The sequence below is a fragment of the Salvelinus alpinus genome, chromosome 6 (assembly GCF_045679555.1).
Source record: "Salvelinus alpinus chromosome 6, SLU_Salpinus.1, whole genome shotgun sequence".
Classification (NCBI taxonomy): Eukaryota; Metazoa; Chordata; class Actinopteri; order Salmoniformes; family Salmonidae; genus Salvelinus; species Salvelinus alpinus.
This window is the reverse complement of record NC_092091.1, coordinates 21,842,752-21,861,950: the sequence shown is the minus strand read 5'-3', so window position 1 is coordinate 21,861,950 and position 19,199 is coordinate 21,842,752. Positions and strand designations below refer to the sequence as shown.

At 40.2% G+C, this 19,199-nt stretch overlaps 1 protein-coding gene across 4 annotated transcripts in view; it reads left to right on the top strand.

Annotated features, from left to right (window-relative positions):
* Positions 1–351: 351 nt before the first annotated feature.
* Positions 352–19,199, top strand: part of LOC139578379 (guanine nucleotide-binding protein subunit alpha-11-like) — a 59,702-nt gene continuing 40,854 nt past the window's right edge. Inside the window, exons 1-2 of one of the 4 annotated variants that reach the window (XM_071405872.1) lie at positions 352–1,004; positions 1,413–1,649. In XM_071405872.1, the coding sequence (XP_071261973.1) occupies positions 1,514–1,649 (136 nt within the window). In that variant the 5' untranslated portion in view covers positions 352–1,004; positions 1,413–1,513. Of the gene's footprint in view, positions 1,650–19,199 lie in introns of all 4 variants that reach the window. The other 3 variants (XM_071405873.1, XM_071405874.1, XM_071405875.1) reach the window with 3 other exon arrangements.

Sequence of the window (19,199 nt, the reverse complement as noted above, 5' to 3'; positions counted from 1 at the left end):
GCGGCAGTGACTAACGACGTTTGACAGGGGATGGGCGTTGTCCATCCAGTCATATCTGGAACGGTGGTTGACGTTCCTCGAAAGAATATAGTTCGTCACTAGTTGTCATAATTATATCTAAACCACGCCAATTTCTACAAATTACCGTCTTAAACTGTGATTTCAAACCTAACTATAACCACTGCTAACCTTTATATAATGACCAAAAAGTACATTTCTGATTTAATGAATTTGTACGAGCCAATTTCGACTTTGTGGCTGGGGTAACTAGTGACAACCAAAGGAAAGAGTTTGTAGGTTTCTCTAACAAACTTTTGAAACCTGCCCGTAGACAGCGTAAACCCCACCCATTCACTTATGATTAACCACCCCCATTCTCCGTTTTGATTTGCTTTCGCTCTGTCAGTCACTTTTTCCCGAAGTGTCGCCAGCAACAAAGTAGTGTGTACATCACACCGAGGGATGAAGGAAAAAAATTCAAAGGGGGGCGAAAAACAGATAAGGTCACTTTTGCTGTCAGTTAGGTTTTTATACATTTTTGATAGCTAGTTTGAGTCTACCTAGCTAGCTACGTTTTTGGAAAATGTTACCACAATGAAGAACGTTAGCTAGCCAAATTTGGCGTTTTAGCTGGGCTAAATGTAATATAAATGGCTAGCTATCCATTTTAGCCAGCTAGCTAACGTTACCGCTAGCGGGTAAGCCATATTTAGCTAGCTTGCAAAAGCAACACACGAGATAGCTAGCTTGCTATCCTAGCTAAATAATAAAAAGATTTAAGGATTATTTTGCGGCTTTTTATCTTTTTCTTAAATCCCTGTTGTGGTTTGCCTTTTGACAACTAGTTACTCCTTTAGTTAGCTGATGGACAGTTTCACAGACGTTCTTTGTCACTTCTCGGGCGTTTTAAGGTAACGTTATTGGTTCTGGGGCGGCTAGGCGAAGCAGGAGACTGTACAGATGTGGCAGCCAAGTTTGTCCCCTTGTCTCCGGGACCTGGGTTGGTAAGCACACGGCAATTTAGATGCGTTGGAGTTGATGCTACAGCCAACTACAACATTTGGCAAGAAATGTATTGTTCGTTTTTGGAGAGAAACGGAAAATAGCTAGCTAAGTTAGTTATCCAGATGACTGTCAAGTGTTAAGCTAGCAAATTCAGCTGTCGTCGCTGGCTAGTTGCTGTCGAGTTTAGCAGAGCTAACTGGGCCCTATTATCTATATTTGTGTCTACTTCAACTATATTAACTCAAACTTGACAGTTGCACGAGACTTGCAGGCTGTGAAATATTCGGTGTAGCTGCTGCCAATGCTACAGTAGCTCGCACACAGGCGTCTTCGAAGGAGGGCAAACTTAATCGTAGGTAACTGACTACATTTGTTGCATCCACAACACTCATTTGTTTTTACCACAGGACTGTCCATTCTGATTTACAAAAGGGATCAGAACAATTATTTGCTACTAAGTGTGAGGCGTGGGCGCCCCATTCAAGTCGGGCTTTTAAATACTGCGGTGATGACTTTAGAATCCATGATGGCTTGTTGCCTGAGCGAGGAGGCGAAGGAGTCCAAACGAATCAACGCCGAGATCGATAAGCAGCTTCGCCGAGACAAGCGAGACGCGAGGAGGGAACTCAAACTGCTTTTATTGGGTACAGTAACATTAAACCATTCTTCCTCCATACACACCCCAAACCCATAATTGAATTACGCAGAAAGATGCCTGAATTCTTCAATTGCTTGAATTCGTATGTGATTGCTCTAAATGTCGGAGTCAATAAGGCATCATTGCTGAAGTGATACCATTCATCAGGGCATAAATTATGCTGTTGCTATGTCTAATGATATGACAGTGTATTTGCTGTATAAATATTTATAGTATGCAAAGCAAGTTGCCCCCAATTACATAACAGGACTGCTGAAGTAAACCACAGTTTCCATATGTTGATAACGTTATCCGATTTATATAAAAACGATTTCACTTTATAATTTGAATGGCATTGAGAAGAACACAGTACTCGAAATCCTGCTACTACATAGGCCCAACACCCATGATTCTACACAAATTATGGTAACATTGAAATGGCCCATCTGTCAAAGCTGTACATTCAACAACACCAGTGATGTAGTGGTGCCTGGAGAAGTGGCTATACTGTAATTTTGCCAAAATGTTTTCCTATAGTTTCATTTTTTTCTGATCTTTCAGGTTTTCACTCTCAATCACATTTTTGTTGTATAGAAAAAGGACACGTGATGTAAGTCCTCAACAATGCTTATCATCAGGAGACCATTTTTGAGGTCTGGGAAAAATTTGATGTTTTTGTTGTTGTTGTTACTGTATTGTTGTCATATATAAAAAAAAAAAAAAAAAAAAAAAAAAACCTTTATTTAACTAGGCAAGTCAGTTAACCCACTGTTCAAAAGAATTTGTTCTTAACTGCCTTTTTCAGGGGCAGAACGACAGATTTTTACCTTGTCAGCTCTGGGATTTGATCCAGAAACCTTTCGGTTACTGGTCTAACCACTAGGCTACCTGCCGCCGTATGTGATGGCAGAGTTTGCAAATCAAATGCCATCCCGATTGATACAAATCATCATTATATCATTCTACCAATGATATAATGCAGTCAACATTTTAATTGGAAGGTTATTTTGGGAAAGCCTTAAGACATTTTTATTCAAACAGAGGATGATGACTGAATTACGCATGGCAAAGATTCAACCAAGGCTTCGGACCAAACTTATTCAATACCTGGTTAGCATATCCTGAGTTACCATTTACTGGTAGATATCATAAGTTCAAATTATTTTCTTACCAACCCTACCGGCTACCGATGTCGTTCTTCTCCGAGCTGCTCCATGCAATAACCAGTTGAGAGCTGTGCGCTCTTGCTGTCTAGATGCTAGTCTATTCCACTGAAACGGTGCGCATGTGAATGTATATTTCACGTTGGTTTGTGTAGGCAACTTTGTGCATGATTTCTCTCTTGTACTACATTTTTAATACGGCGTATACCTCCACTACACTACTTTGGGATTAAGAAGTGAAAAAGTGCCCACTGGAAGAAAAAGTGGGTATACCTGCGTATAGCCTCAACGACACCACTGAACAACAAACACTGGCTCAGTTGACCTTAGTTCACTCTAGATTTGTCCTCTGTTTTTATCAAAGATTAATTATGTTATCATAGATGTCTATAGTTTGAATGGCAAACTGAAATCAACTTTGCATGCATTACTAGAGTATAGGCTAGTTTACGCTGTTCAGTAAGTAAGCTACAGTGGGTTAAGTCTCATGGGTTCTGTAGTCAGAGCTAATGTCTCTTCAGATCGTTTTTGTGTTTTTATAGTTGGGGGAAAAGGAGCAGCAATTAAGAAAATAATTAGATCAGAGACATAATCTGGAGCTTGGGTCACAAAATCAGACATCCTCGTGGTGGGACTTGTGCCGCTGTGCCTCTAGGGCTGACATAACTGAGCTGTATCACAGTGACTGTCAGGTTGATGACATGGTTGTAAAAAATACAACATAGAGGCTTCTTGGACAACATAGAGGCATCGCACAACTGACTTCACCTTGTTCATACTTTTCTCTTACACGCAGAGGAGTTTAGTAGGGAGCGAAGTGCCATAATTTAACCCATTGGTGATGGTAAGTAGGGCCATAAGTTTTACCTGACGACATAAACTCTGGTTTCTAGTTATAAATGATCAGGTTTTCTTGGTGAGGTTAGGAAAAACTAATGGCCCTAGTAATGGCTGGTTTGATCCTGATGGTTTCTGTAATAGTAGCAACTGACCTCTATAAGGAGTGACCAATGTACAGTATGAATACCAGCATGGACATAGTTTACTTTTACACAGCACTACAGCTTGGATCAGCACAAATGCTGGTGGAGTGGACATTAGTGTTGCGCTTATACCGAAACTGGTACTTTTTCAATAAATGGTTTGGTAGTAGAATTTGTTACGTTCGGTACTTCAGTCAAATGTGGCTCACGTGATAGACAGACTTGATCCTCTCAATCTGTGCAGCCCCTTTTATAGTGCAAAGTGTCTACTCTACTTACTCATTCATTGCTAGAGCTGTCTGGGCTGCATTGTTAGCTCCCCACTCATGCTGTACAGAAGTTAACACACTTCAATAAATGCAACACGGCATGTAGAGATGTTAAAACTGTTCATTACTGTTTTCGAAACAATGTCCATACAGGCTAGAACACTTTTATTATTATTATTATTTTTTTTTTTTTACAATTCAAGAGATACCAGTAGCTTCCAGCTTTAATTGTAGGCTAACTTTCCATGCTAGTTTACAGATGAATTCATTACCCTAGTACTTTGTTTGTGATCATATTTAAACCGTAATGCAAAATATTCAGATTTCTAAGATTGTCACCAAAAAAGTATTAATTCACTTAGTCTCTCTCAACAAACTCATTCATGTCTTCGTCTCTGTCTCCCTCTCCTCCTGTCTGGTTTCCACTAGATTCCATAGCCACATTCTGCCTTGGAAATGACATCATTACTTTCTTAAAGAGACAGCGCACAATTTTATAAAAGAGCTTTTTGATGCAAATGTTGTTGATCAGTACAATAAAATGTTATATCAGTTGCCTATAAAATAAGTCCTAAATGGAAGGGATTGTCTCTAGCCCAATGAAATCACCTAATACAAGCTCAATAACTCTGCAGGCACACACTCCTATTGAGTAATAAGCATTCACCTGTATTGTGAATAGACCTAGGCTACATCTTGATTTACACAGTTTATGAATAGAGATTTACCATTGTTTTGTAGTTAGATTTGTAAAAAACAAAGTCAAATTGATTCATTAATGCATACATGTGCGGTCTCAAAAAAATGGACATACAATTTTTCAAGTGTAATGGTGTGGAACTCAAGATGCCCAACGATTGAACAGAGCAGTTGCTGAGTTTCTGTCTGGATCAAGTGCCATTCTATGACTTTGGCTAATAAACTTTATTTTTTGTTGTTGTTGTGGTATCGCAAAGGGCTTCAGTTAGAGTTCAGATATCAGCATTTTCAAAACGCAGACATCAAATTAACTTTTCAAACTATTTCACCTGCATTTGAAGGTCTTTTTTTGGTTCAATATAGTGATCAGGAGCGTGCAAATATAGTTTTCCTTTACAGAAAATACATTAGTGCAACACATTAGGCAGAAAATAGCTTAATTTTCAGAAGATGATGACAGAAATGCAACCCTGTTTGGCTAGCAGCCACAAATTAATTGACAGTTAAAAAGCAAGGTAGTTTTTGCAAAATTGATGCATGGTCATCATATTTAATGTTTATCATACAATGTATGATATATATATATTTGTAATAATGACAATTACAACAATACTGACCACTTATTTTAACTTAATATAATACATTAAAAAAAAAAAGTCTCAAATAAATAATGAAACATGTTCAATTTGGTTTAAATAATGAAAAACACTGAAGAAAGTAAAAGTGCGATATTTGCCATGTAAAAAAGCTAACGTTTAAGTTCCTTGCTCAGAACATGAGAACTAATGAAAGCTGGTGGTTCCTTTTAACATGAGTCTTCAATATTCCCAGGTAAGAAGTTTTAGGTTGTAGGTATTATAGGACTATTTCATATACCTTTGGCTATTGGATGTTCTTATAGGCACTATAGTATTGCCAGCCTAATCTCGGGAGTTGATAGGCTTGAAGTAATAAACATTGCTGTATTCAAGCATTGCGAAGAGCTGCTGGCAAACGCAGTAAAGTGCTGTTTGAATGAATGCTTACGAGCATGCTGCTGCCTACCACTGCTCAGTCAGACTGCTCTATCAAATCATAGACTTAATTATAATATAATAAACACACAGAAATACGAGCCTTAGGTCATTAATAGTTTCCGGATTTGACCATATCATTTAGAAAACAAAACGTTTATTCTTTCAGTGAAATACGGAACCGTTACGTATTTTATCGAATGGGTGGCATCCATAAGTCTAAATATTTCTATTACATTGCACAACCTTCAATGTTATGTCATAATTATGTAAAATAATTACGGTCTTTGTTAGGAAGAAATGGTCTTCACACAGTTCGCAACGAGCCAGGCTCCCCGAACTGCTGCATATACCCTTGACTCTGCTTGCGCTGAACACAAGAGAAGTGACACAATTTCCCTAGTTAATATTGCCTGCTAACATGAATTTCTTAACTAAATATGCAGATTTAAAAAATATACTTGTGTATTGATTTTTAGAAAGGCATTGATGTTTATGGTTAGGTACATTGGTGCAACGACAGTGCTTTTTTCACGAATGCGCTTGTTAAATCATCACCCGTTTGGCGAAGTAGGCTGTGATTCGATGATAAATTGATTATTTGCAACGCACAACAAGCTAGTTAAACTAGTAATATCATCAACCATGTGTACCCTCACTTCACACCGATTGGCTGTGCTGTTCATGCATTGAATCTGCTCCTCAAGGACATCATGGCACTGAAAACAATGGATACACTCTACAAGAGAGCCAAAGAAATGGTTAGGTATGTGAAGGGTCATCAAGCTATTGCAGCAATCTATCTCACCAAGCAAAGTGAGAAGAATAAGAGCACCACATTGAAGCTGCCCAGCAACACCCGTTGGGGTGGTGTTGTTATCATGTTTGACAGTCTCCTGGAGGGGAAGGAGTCTCCAAGAAATGGCCATATCGCAGTCTGCCGATATGGACAGCCCCATCAAGAGGATCCTCCTGGATGATGTATTTTGGGATAGAGTGGTAAGCAGCCTGAAACTCCTGAAACCTATAGCAGTTGCCATTGCATGGATTGAGGGAGACAATGCCATCCTGTCTGATGTTCAGACTCGGCTTGCAGATGTAAGAGAAGAAATCCGTACCGCCCTGCCCACTTCACTGTTGCACCAGGCAGAGGAAACTGCAGTTCTGAAATACATCAAAAAGTGTGAAGACTTCTGCCTGAAGCCCAAACACGCCGCAGTGTACATGTTGGACCCCAAGTATGCTGGCAAGAGCATCCTGTCTGGTGCAGAGATCAACAAGGCCTATGGTGTCATCACTACCGTATCTTACCACCTTGGCCTGGATGAGGCCAAATTTTCCACCGTGCCAAATTTGAGGATTTTTGAGCCTAACAACAAGCCATTCTCAACAATGTTGGAATGTGTCAGTGAAGATGATTCCTCAGTCTGATGTTCTCGGTGGACATTGAGGAGGTCCAGGGAGAAGACATGGAAGCCTGAGAGGAAGACAACCAAAGCTTTTGTTTCTAGACTATCATTTTACAGATGTATGTTGAAAACGTTTGTGGGAGATCATTCAGTATTCCCTTCTGTTGTTCAGTGAAATCATCCCATTTCATTAAAGTTCAATTTGAAACTACATTTTATTTGTTTTTCTATTGGAAGGATTTAGTAATTTCAATTATTTCAACTTATGTTATATGGTAAATATATCCAATACAAAAAACATCTCCATTTTTTAAATATTAATTTGCATATATTTCCGTTAATTCCCATATTCCCTTTAATTCCCACGGAAAGTTTCCACCTCTGAATATTCCCCCAAAATGTGCAAACCTAATCGTGATACTGAACCTGGTATCGACGTCAAAATTCTGATATTTCGACAACACTAGTGTACGTAATGTGAATTTGAAAATCAGTCTTTTGTACTTTACCAGGTCATGTTTTTGGTGCTCAAGAATTAAGTATTAGGCTTATTGTAGGTGACTATTTTATACTGGGAAATGTACAGTATTTTGAAGGTGTTACTGAAATGTTAGACAAATAGGCTATGTTTTGCTACATTATCAGGTAGATTTCCCCTCTAGAATGTGTTAAACTTGTTCAGAAACTCTGTCCATGTCTCTACACACACTTGGAACTGCCAGTTTCCCTCTATTTGCTGCTCATAATTGCACGTCTTAATTGGTTCTTCTCAGTGTTAATGAGATTTGTTTGGAAGCCTATTTCTTAGTGTGTTTAAAACCATAGGCTTTAATCCGGAAACCCTGGATCATCAAGGTCTTTGTACAAGCTCATCTCTGTCAAGGGGCATTGGTTAAGCATACTAATAGTTTAATATAGCCAGCCGTTGATTTATTTTTTGACCACTGCCTTATTAATTCTGGAACAGTTATTGCCAATTCATAAGCCAACTAAGGCATGATGGCCTTTTATGAAAGGAAATGCGAAGAACAAGGCCTAGCTGCTACACTAGCAGTGTGTGAACCGAGGCCAGGAAACCTGGGCAATCTGGGAGATTCTAGCGACTGTCAAATCTTTTGTGTTTTTATGTTTCAGGTTAATTCAGGAGAGAATATAGTGTTTGGCCTATATCTGGATTAAGGGTGGCTTTTGGGAACAAATGGGTTTCCAGGGATTTGGAGAAAGTTGGGCAAATTGTACACATTTTAATGAATGGCCTTAGGCTGAGTCTACACCTGACATTAAAAATAACTTCTGAAATCCAATTACATTAAACCATTCAGATGACAATCCATTCATGGGCTTTGTTCTGCAAATGTATCCCATCTCAAATATACACAGACCTGCCAACATGCACTCATTTTGCGTACCAACTACCCAATTCTCTGTCCATGTACGAGATCTGAGTTAAAAGTACGCAGAAATGAATAGGGCCTGATTTTTATTTATTTCGCTTTTTAGTAAAAAAAATTATCCACTGAGTAAATCTAACATCCCGATTCTCGAGCTGCAACACACAGACATGTATGGAGTTTGTGTCAACGGAAATGGAGATTAATACATAATTATTCGACATAACCACCCAGTGTCTGCCCCTCCTACTGTTTGTTGTGATGCTGAGTTTGCCGACTGTCAGCTGTACGTAAACACATGGACAAATCCCTTTTCCACTCCGTGGAAAGGTAAACCCCAATTCGGTGCGTGCTACATCTCCAATTTGCCTCGTGCGTCTGGCACTCAAAAAAATTGGACAGGGTTGGCAGATCTCTACAAATGCATCTATGTTGTGATCGGCTAACACATCTAGAAATTGCTACAACACAGATTTAAAACATCCATGTCCATCAGTGGAGGTGGTCAATCACTATTAGATCCCAAGTAAGTCTTGGGATCTAATAGTGTCTTGGGATCTAATAGTGTCTTGGAATCTAATAGTGTCTTGGGATCTAATAGGGCTAGGCTTAATTGTCATACAAATGCCCACAGTTAGTCATTTTTGCTGAAACATGTTTTGAGCTTGTAATATATCATAATGCACCTTTTCAAAATTAGCTATGACATACCTAATGAATACAACATCGTTTTGGTGAAACCCCTGTCTCAAAAACAAATAGTTTTTACCGCTTGGAACTTTTGGAAATGTAGCTTCTCCTCCTGACTGTGCCATACTGCTGGTAAAATTTTCTATCATACAAGGGTAACTTAAATAAGGCTTTAGACTGGCAAGCAGTGGACTGATTGTCTTGTCAGATAAGGTTTTGAGACACACAGGTTGAAATATACTCAACAAAAATATAAAAGCAACATGCTACAATTCGGCTATTTTACTGAGTTAAAGTTCAAATAAGGAAATTGGTGAATTTACAAATTCATTAGGCCCTAATATATGAATTTCACATTACTGGGAATTCAGATATGCATCTGTTGGTCGCAGATACCTTTAAAAAAAAAAAAAATAGGGGCGTGGATCAGAAAACCAGTCAGTATCTGGTGTGGCCACCATTTGCCTCATGCAGCACGACACCTCCTTCGCATAGAGTTGATCAGGCTGTTGATTGTCGCCTGTGGAATGTTCCATTCTTCAAAGGCTGTGCGAAGTAGCTGGATATTTTGGCGGGAACTGGAACAAGTTGTCGATCCAGAGCATCCGAAACATGCTCAATGGGTGAGTGGAACATTTTCAGCTTCCAGCAATTGTGTACAGATCCTTGCGACATAGGGTTGTGCATTATCCTGCTGAAACATAAGGTGATGGGGTCGGATGAAAGGCATGACAATGGGCCTCAGGATCTCGTCACAGTATCTCTGTGCATTAAAATTGCCATCGGAAAAATGCAATTGTGTTCATTGTCCATAGCTTATACCTGCCAATACAATAACCCCACCACCACCATGGGGCACTCTGTTCACAATGTTGACATCCGCAAACCGCTCACCCACACAACACCATACACGTGGTCTGCGGTTGTGAGGACGGTTGGACATTCTCTAAAGTGACGTTGGAGGCAGCTAATGGTAGAGAAATTAATTCAGTTAACTTGCAACAGCTTTGGTGGACATTCATGTCAATTGCACGCTCCCTCAACTTGAGACATCTGTGGCATTGTGTTGTGACAATTGTCCCCAGCACAAGGTGCACCTGGGTAATGAGCATGCTGTTTTAATCAACTTCTTGATATGCCACACCTGTCAAGTGGATGGATTATCTTGGCAAAGGAGAAATGCTCGCTAACGGATGTAAATTTAAATATACACTACCATTCAAAAGTTTGGTCACTTAGAAATGTCCTTGTTCTTGAAAGAAAATAAAAAAAAAAATGTCTTAAAATAACATCATTGATCAGAAATGCAGTGTAGACATTGATGTCGCAAATTATTATTGTAGGTGGAAACGGCTGACTTATATTTTTTTTATGGAATATCTACATAGGCGTACAGGGGCCCATTTATCAGCAACCACCACTCCTGTGTTCCAATGGCACGTTGTTAGGTAATCCAAGTTTATAATTTTTTAAAATGGTAATTGATCATTTAGAAAACCCTTTTGCAATTATGTTAGCACAGCTGAAAATTGTTGTGCTGATTAGAAGCAATAAAACTGGCCTTTAGACTAGTTGAGTATCTGGAGCATCAGCATTTGTGGGTTCTGAGAAATGAAGGCTATTCCATGTGAGAAATTGCCAAGAAACTGAAGATCTCGTACAAAGATGTGTACTACTCCCTTTAGAGCCAGTTTGTGCTACTCTGACCAGAATAGAAGGAGTGGGAGGCCCTGGTGCACAACTGCGCAAGAGGACAAGTACATTAGTGTCTAGATTGAGAAACCGACGCCTCACAAGTCCTCAACTGACAGCTTAATTAAATAGTACCCGCAAAACACCAGTCTCAACGTCAACAGTGAAGAGGCAACTCTGGGATGCTGGCCTTCTAGGCAGATTCCTCTGTCCAGTGTCTGTGTTCTTTTGCCCATCTTAATCTTTCATTTTTATTGGCCAGTCTGAGGATTTTTCTTTGCAACTCTGCTTAGAAGGCCAGCATCCCGGAGTCGCCTGTTGACATTGAGACTGGTGTTTTGCGGGTACCATTTAATGAATTTCTTTCAAAAACAAGGACATTTCTAAGTGACCCCAAACTTTTGAACGATAATGTATAATTGTTTTTATTTAACCTTTATTTACCTAGGCAAGTCAGTTAATACCAAATTCTTATTTACAATGACAACCTGCTGTTCCCCGGTAGGCCAACTGCCTTGTTCAGGGGCAGAATGACAGATTTTTACCTTGTCAGCTCGGGGATTAGATCTAGCAACCTTTCGGTTACTGGCCCAACGCTCTAGCCGCTAGGCTAACTGCCGCCCCATGTAAACAAATTTGTGCACAATGTTGAGAGAAATAAGCTTTTTGTGTGTATGGAACATTTCGGGGATCTTTTACTTCAGCTCATGAAACATGGGACCAACACTTAACATGGTGTGTTTTTTTGTTCAGTGTATGTTTCTGAACGTTTACCTTATGGCTTCATGGAAGAAATGACCACCATGTCACAGTTCTTCTGTCTGTAGTTCACATAAGTTCTTGTCATGACTAGATTAGTCAGTCATGCTAGTTAGCAGCTGGCTTTAAGTGTATGGCCCCAGTCATGAACACTGCTTCATACAATATCTCTCCTCAGAGAAAACAAGCCTGGCCTTCCTCAGCACAGTTGGCCTTGGTGAGGTCTCTGCAGAAAAGGAGGAAAGTAATCAAGATTAGACTTCACTGGCCCTTCTATAAGACCATAAAGTCAGGTTTCTTGTCGGTTGAAATGTGATGGGGAATTTCAACAAACCTCATTGGAGTTTTTCTTGATCATGTGACTCGTTTAGGAAAGCTACAGGCTGCATAGCTGATTCCTGGCCCTTCCCACTGGTTAATACAGATGTAGAAGGAGCAAGGAAAGACATAAGGTAGGCCAAGGTATAATCTTGCCAGAAGTGTGAACGGTTTTAGCAGCTCTGTTAAGAGTAAGGCTCCAACAACTCCCCAGTTCAGTGGCAGTGTGCAAGCAGGCATCTGAATTGGCAAGGCTATTGTTAAACATTGACTAAAAATATCAAAGTAGAGGGGGAAATATTGCCCCGCTTTTCCTCCCAAATAAATAATGAGATGGTCAAATTAAAATGTTGAAAGATCAACTCTAAATTGCTGTAATCTTTCAGTTAGGGGATGGAAAAGGATGTCAAATTATGTTATTAGTATTCAAAGAATGACGGTGTGAAGCAGTATGGCATCAAATGTAGGTTACGGAAGTTCAATCTTTAAGGCTGGTCTGAATGCTCATTTAACTTCATCCAGTAAGCATAACATAATTCACGTTGTTTCCTTTTCTACGGGCATAGTGGGAATGAATACAAACAGATCAGCAGAGCTTCTTGTTTTTTTCTCTTTCCTGTTATCCATGTGCACATTATTTACCTTATAGCCTCTAAGCACGGCATAATAATGCACATCCCTCATGCTAGCTGTTTAACCTATGGGCTTTTGCAATCATCACCTTTGTCTCTCATCCAATGTGCGTAAATCTTGATGTATTTATGTCAAATTACCCTCGTTCTCTCATAAGGTGATTTTCAACAACAGTTTTCGAAAACCATCCACCTCCCAACCACCAGCAGCTATAACCTCAAGGCCTGTCATTGGAACTCCTTTCCCCCTCGAGGCCCAAACTATTTAAATAATGTCATATTGTATTGCGTCTTTGTTCGTTCATTTAAGCCTGAACTCGATTGAACTTGAGTTCTATCTAATTCATTCTCACTTAATTTAGGATCCATATTCACTACTGTTGATTCTGTAGTGCATTGTGCTTGGTCGTTCTTGTATTAAGGTGGCATTTGTCACCCGCCTTTGCAACCATTAAAAACACGGCATGTGTTTTTGTTTATATTGAACGGTTTGAACGGTGATTAAACAATGCAATTCCTTTATACTGCACATTTTTTACATTATTTTAAGGTACTTATTAGTGCAAGCAAATTGGGTTGTTTTTGAGAGTCTCTCTCTGCCCTACCGATTATCTCAAACGAGGTATGTGTGTTGCGCACGTGTAATAAACAGTCGAAATAATGAATTAACAGCTTTGGAAATTCATATTTTTCTAATCATTTATATAGCCTAGATATATATATATATATATTTTTTTTTTACTGACTGGGATAATTGACTGGCCCGAAACATTTCTAAATCTTCCCTGGGCCAGCGGGCAGCCTGGAATGTTGAGCCCTTTTCATTGGTGTTACTGCCTTGAAAATCACTAATTGCAAAGATGAACAAGGACCTTGAGGATTCCCTCCAGTAGCAAACTGTTATCAGGGGAGGGGTCTATATTACTATATATTTGTTTTTAGCTAATCACAGTCACATTTGAGAATTACGTTGATAATTTGTCTGAATAGTGTTCAGTACACACAGGTTGACAGTCTTTGTTACTCAGGGAAATTACATTGTGAGCAAAATGATTAGTCATTTCACTTTCATAAATTATTTTTAAAGGGTTAATGAACTTGGATTTGAGCATCTGTGGCCTCCATTTAAGAACGCCGATCTAGTGGTGGTGGTGTTCTGTTTCAGAACAAAATAAATGTGCTGTTGTGATTTGTGCTCTTCTCAGGGGTGTGGCTGATTGTGTTAGCTGTTTAGAGGAGCTGGCAGGCCGGCTTAGGAGGTGCACTCCTCGTTGTAGCAAATGAAAGTCACAAGTGAATAAATGTGTACAGAACTGAGCTGGAGAGCTGCAGCAGCAACAGCCGTGTATGAGGTTTACTCTGTTACACTTTCATTCATGCCAGACTCTGTGTGTGTGTGTGTGTGTGTGTGTGTGTGTGTGTGTGTGTGTGTGTGTGTGTGTGTGTGTGTGTGTTGGAGTGCATGTAATGTTCTTGTACACATGCCTTTTAGTTAGGTAGCTGTAATTATAGGTCAAGACAGATGGTTGCCTAGCCACCCAACCCCCCCAGTCCTACATTTTTGGTGTTTTGAAAGACTCTGCTCTCTGGAACAGAAGGAAGTGTATTTAGGCTGCTGAGCTCCAGACTCAGATCCCAGGCAGCTCAACTTGTTGATGTCCAAGACGAGCTCTCTTCTGGCTAATGAGAGGCTGCTCTGCTGTGAGTGGATTTGTGTCCCCAGCCCCCTCTGCCTCCCACTGGGTGGCCCACCTCTACCTCCCTCCACCGCCACTGTGCCAGGCAGCACATCCACTGACACACTTAGTCCCTGTGCTGAAACCCTCCAAGATATGTGTGTGTGTGAGAGGGAGAGCTGAGTGCCAGGACTCAGAAGTGTGCGTGTTCTCATCTCTCTGCTCTGTGTTTTCAGCTGACACATCGACTGCAGAGTAGGGATGTAGAGATTCGCCGATATGTATTGGTCCCCGATTTAGATTTTTTTTTAAGATCCAGTGCATCAGTCTGCAGACCCCAAACCAATTCAAATGTAGCATGCATCTGTCAGAAAAGCGATTTCATTGTACCTTTCCAAAATACCTAATATTTTGTGACAACTGATGCGTCCTTTCCGCTCTCCTTCAGTGTCAAACTGCGTGTAATTGTGTTGAGTCATTGATCTACAAGTCATTTTGTATGTCGAACAGTCCCAGGCAATATCAGTAGGCTAGTCAAACTGCGCACTGTACTCAGCTTCAGGAGCTGACCAATGTGAGGTAGGTTGCCTGTTCCTGATCTGCATGGTACTTTCAGCTAAAATGGCTTATGTGATTTTGGGCTTTATTAGTTGAGAAACCTATGTAATTTGCTAGGTTATCTACAGTGGCATGAAAAAGTATGTGAACCCTTTGGAATTATCTGGATTTCTGCATAAATTGGTCATAAAATTTGATATGATCTTCATCTAAGTCACAGCAATAGACAAACAGTCTGCTTAATCTAATAAAACACAAACAATTATATGTTTTCATGTCTTTATTGAACTCACAGTGCAGGGTGGGAAAAGTATGTGAACCCTTGGATTTAATAATTGGTTGACCCTCCTTTGGCAGCAATAACCTCAACCAAAAGTTGTATGTAGTTGCGGGTCAGACCTTCACAACAGTCAGGAGGAATTTTAGACCATTCCTTTTTACAAAACTGTTTAGTTCAGCAATATTATTGGAATGTCTGGTGTGAACTGCTCTCTTGAGGTCAGGCCACAGCATCTCAATCGGGTTGAGGTCATGGTTCTGACTTGGTCACTCCAGAAGATGTATTTTCTTCTGTTGAAGCCATTCTGTTGATTTACTTCTGTGTTTTGGGTCGTTGTCCTGTTGCATCACCCAACTTCTGTTGAGCTTCAATTGGCCTTAAATTCTCCTGCAAAATGTCTTGATAAACGTGGGAATTAATTTCTATCGATGATTGCAAGTTGTCCATGCCCTGAGGCAGCAAAGCAGCCCTAATCATGATGCTCCCTCCACCATACTTAAGAACTTCTTATGGCTGAGATCCCGTTAACGGGATCGACTTGACAACAGCCAGTGAAAGTGCAGGGCGCCAAATTCAAATAACAGAAATCTCATAATTAAAGATTCCTCAAACACAAGTATTTTACACCATTTTAAAGATAAACTTGTTAATCCCACCACAGTGTCCGATTTCAAAAAGCCTTTACGACGAAAGCACACCATCTGATTATGTTAGGTCAGTACCTAGTCACAGAAAAACACAGCCATTTTTCCAGCCAAAGAGAGGAGTCACAAAAAGCAGAAATAGAGAGAAAATTCATCACTAACCTTTGATGATCATCAGATGACACTCATAGGACTTCATGTTACACAATACATGTGTCTTTTGTTCGATAAAGTTCATATTTATATCCAAAAATCTTATTTTACATTGGCACGTTATGTTCAGTAATGTTTTGCCTCCAAAACATCCAGTGATTTTGCAGAGAGCCACATCAATTTACAGAAATACTCATAATAAACATTGATAAAAGATACAAGTGTTTCACATGGAACTTTAGATAAACTTCTCCTTAATGCAACCGCTGTGTCCGATTTCAAAAAAACTTTATGGAAAAAGCACACCATGCAATAATCTGAGTACGGCGCTCAGACACAAAAAGAAGCCATACAGGTACCCGCCATGTTGTGGAGTCAACAGAAGTCAGAAATAGCATTATAAGTATTCACTTACCTTTGATGGTCTTCATCAGAATGCACTCACAGGAATCGCAGTACCACAATAAATGTTTGTTTTGTTCGATAAAGTCCATAATTTATGTCCAAATACCTCATTTTTGTTCGAGCGTTTAGTTCAAAAATCCAAATTCATGACGCGCAGGCCAGACGAAAAGTCAAATTCCTTTACAGTTCGTAGAAACATGTCAAACGATGTATAGAATCAATCTTTAGGATGTTCTTAACATAAATCTTCAATGTTTTAACCAGAGAATTCCTTTGTCTTTAGAAACGAAAAGGAACGCAGCTACCTCTCACGGGGGCGCGCCTGAGTGAGCTCGTGGCACTCTGCCAGACCCCTTACTCAATCAGCTCTTATTCCCCCATCCTTCACAGTAGAAGCCTGAAACAAGGTTCTAAAGACTATTGACATCTAGTGGAAGCCTTAGGAAGTGCATTATGACCCCATAGATACTGTATATTTTGGTAGGCAAACCTACAAACCTCAGATTTCCCACTTCCTGGTTGGATTATTTCTCAGGTCTTTGCCTGCCATATGAGTTCTGTTATACTCAGACATCATTCAAACAGTTTTAGAATCTTGAGTGTTTTTATCCAAATCTACTAATAATATGCATATCTTAGCTTCTAGGCCTGAGTAGCAGGCAGTTTACTCTGGGCACCTTATTCATCCAAGCTACTCAATACTGCCCCCAGCCATAAGAAGTTAACAGTTGGGATGAGGTTTTGATGATGGTGTGCTGTGCCATTTTTTTCTCCACACACAGGTTTGTGTGTTCCTTCCATACGACTCAACTTGAGTCTCGTCTGTCCACAGAATATTTTGGAACATCCAGGTGCTCTTTTGCGAATTTCAGACGTGCCGCAATGTTTTTTTTTGACAGCAGTGGCTTCTTCCATGGTGTCCTCCCATGAACACCATTCTTCATTAGTGTTTTACGTATCGTAGACTCGTCAACAGAGATGTTAGCATGTTCCAGAGATTTCTGTAAGTCTTTAGCTGACACTTTAGGATTCTTCTTAACCTCATTGAGCATTCTGCGCTGTGTTCTTGCAGTAATCTTTGCAGGACGGCCACTCCTAGGGAGAGTAGCAACAGTGCTGAACTTTCTCAATTTATAGACAGTTCGACTCACCGTGGACTGATGAACATCAAGGCTTTTAGAGATCCTTTTGTAACCGTTTCCAGCTTTATGCAAGTCAATAATTCTTAATAGTGATGCAACTATGACATTTTTGCCGATACTGATATCCAATATTTTCCTTGCCCCCCAAAAAACGATACCGATATTGAAAATTTGAGGCCTTTTTTAGCATTCTATTACAGTTAAATAGTTAGACCACTGCGTCCGTGTGTATTAAGGCACCTCATCTCAGTGCAAGAGGCATCACTACAGTCCCTGGTTTGAATCCAGGCTGTATCACATCCAGCCGTGATTGGGAGTCCCATAGGGAGGCGCAAAATTGGCCCAGCGTCGTCCGTGTTTGGCCGGGGTAGGCCGTCATTGTAAATAAGAATTTGTTCTTAACTGACTTGCCTAGTTAAATAAAGGTTACGCACCACACTGACCAAAAAGTTATTTTGTTGGCATTTACGTATGTCCCCATTACCAGTAAAACATAATCAAAACCCATTTCTTTCACTTACTTGCTGTTTCGTTGTTCAGTCGTTTCATTCTCAACCTGGATTTTTATGGAACACCATTTGGGTCTTTGCATGTAAAAAAAAATACACGTCAAATAACACTGTTTGACATGTCAGATAAGCTTGTTGACCAATCAGGACCTGAAAATTATTATGTGACGTGCAGTCATTTAACTCGTTCATAATTTTTTACGTAATTATTGCACATTGATTACAATCACTCGTATTTCATATGCCACAACGATTCATCGATACGTATTAGAGGTCGACCAATTATGATTTTATTTATTTATTTATTTTTCTTCCTCCTTCTATAAATTTTACCCCCTTTTCTCCCCAATTTTCGTGGTATCCAATCGCTAGTAATTACTATCTTGTCTCATCGCTACAACTCCCGTACGGGCTCGGGAGAGACGAAGGTCGAAAGCCATGCGTCCTCCGAAACACAACCCAACCAAGCCGCACTGCTTCTTAACACAGCGCGCCTCCAACCCGGAAGCCAGCCACACCAATGTGTCGGAGGAAACACCGTGCGCACCTGGCCCCCTCGGTTAGCGCGCACTGCGCCCGGCCCGCCACAGGAGTCGCTGGAGCGCGATGAGACAAGGATATCCCTACCGGCCAAACCCTCCCTAACCCGGACGACGCTAGGCCAATTGTGCGTCGCCCCACGGACCTCCCGGTCGCGGCCGGCTGCGACAGAGCCTGGGCGCAAACCCAGAGACTCTGGTGGCACAGCTAGCGCTGCGATGCAGTGCCCTAGACCACTGCGCCACCCGGGAGGCCCCGGTTATGATTTTAACCAATTTGGTCCTCCAATTATTGGAGGACCAAAAAAAGCCGATGCCGATTTAATCGACCCGATTTAAAATAAAATAAATAAATAAATTATTTGTAATAATGACAATTACAACAATACTGAATGAACACTTATTTTAACTTAATATAATACATCAGTAAAATCAATTTAGCCTCAAATACATAAAAAACATGTTCAATTTGGTTTAAATAATGCAAAAACAAAGTGTTGGAGAAGAAAGTAAAAGTGCAATATGTGACATGTAAGAATGCTAACGTTTAAGTTCCTTGCTCAGAACATGAGAAAGCTGGTGGTTCCTTTTAACATGAGTCTTCAATATTCCCAGGTAAGAAGTTTTAGGTTG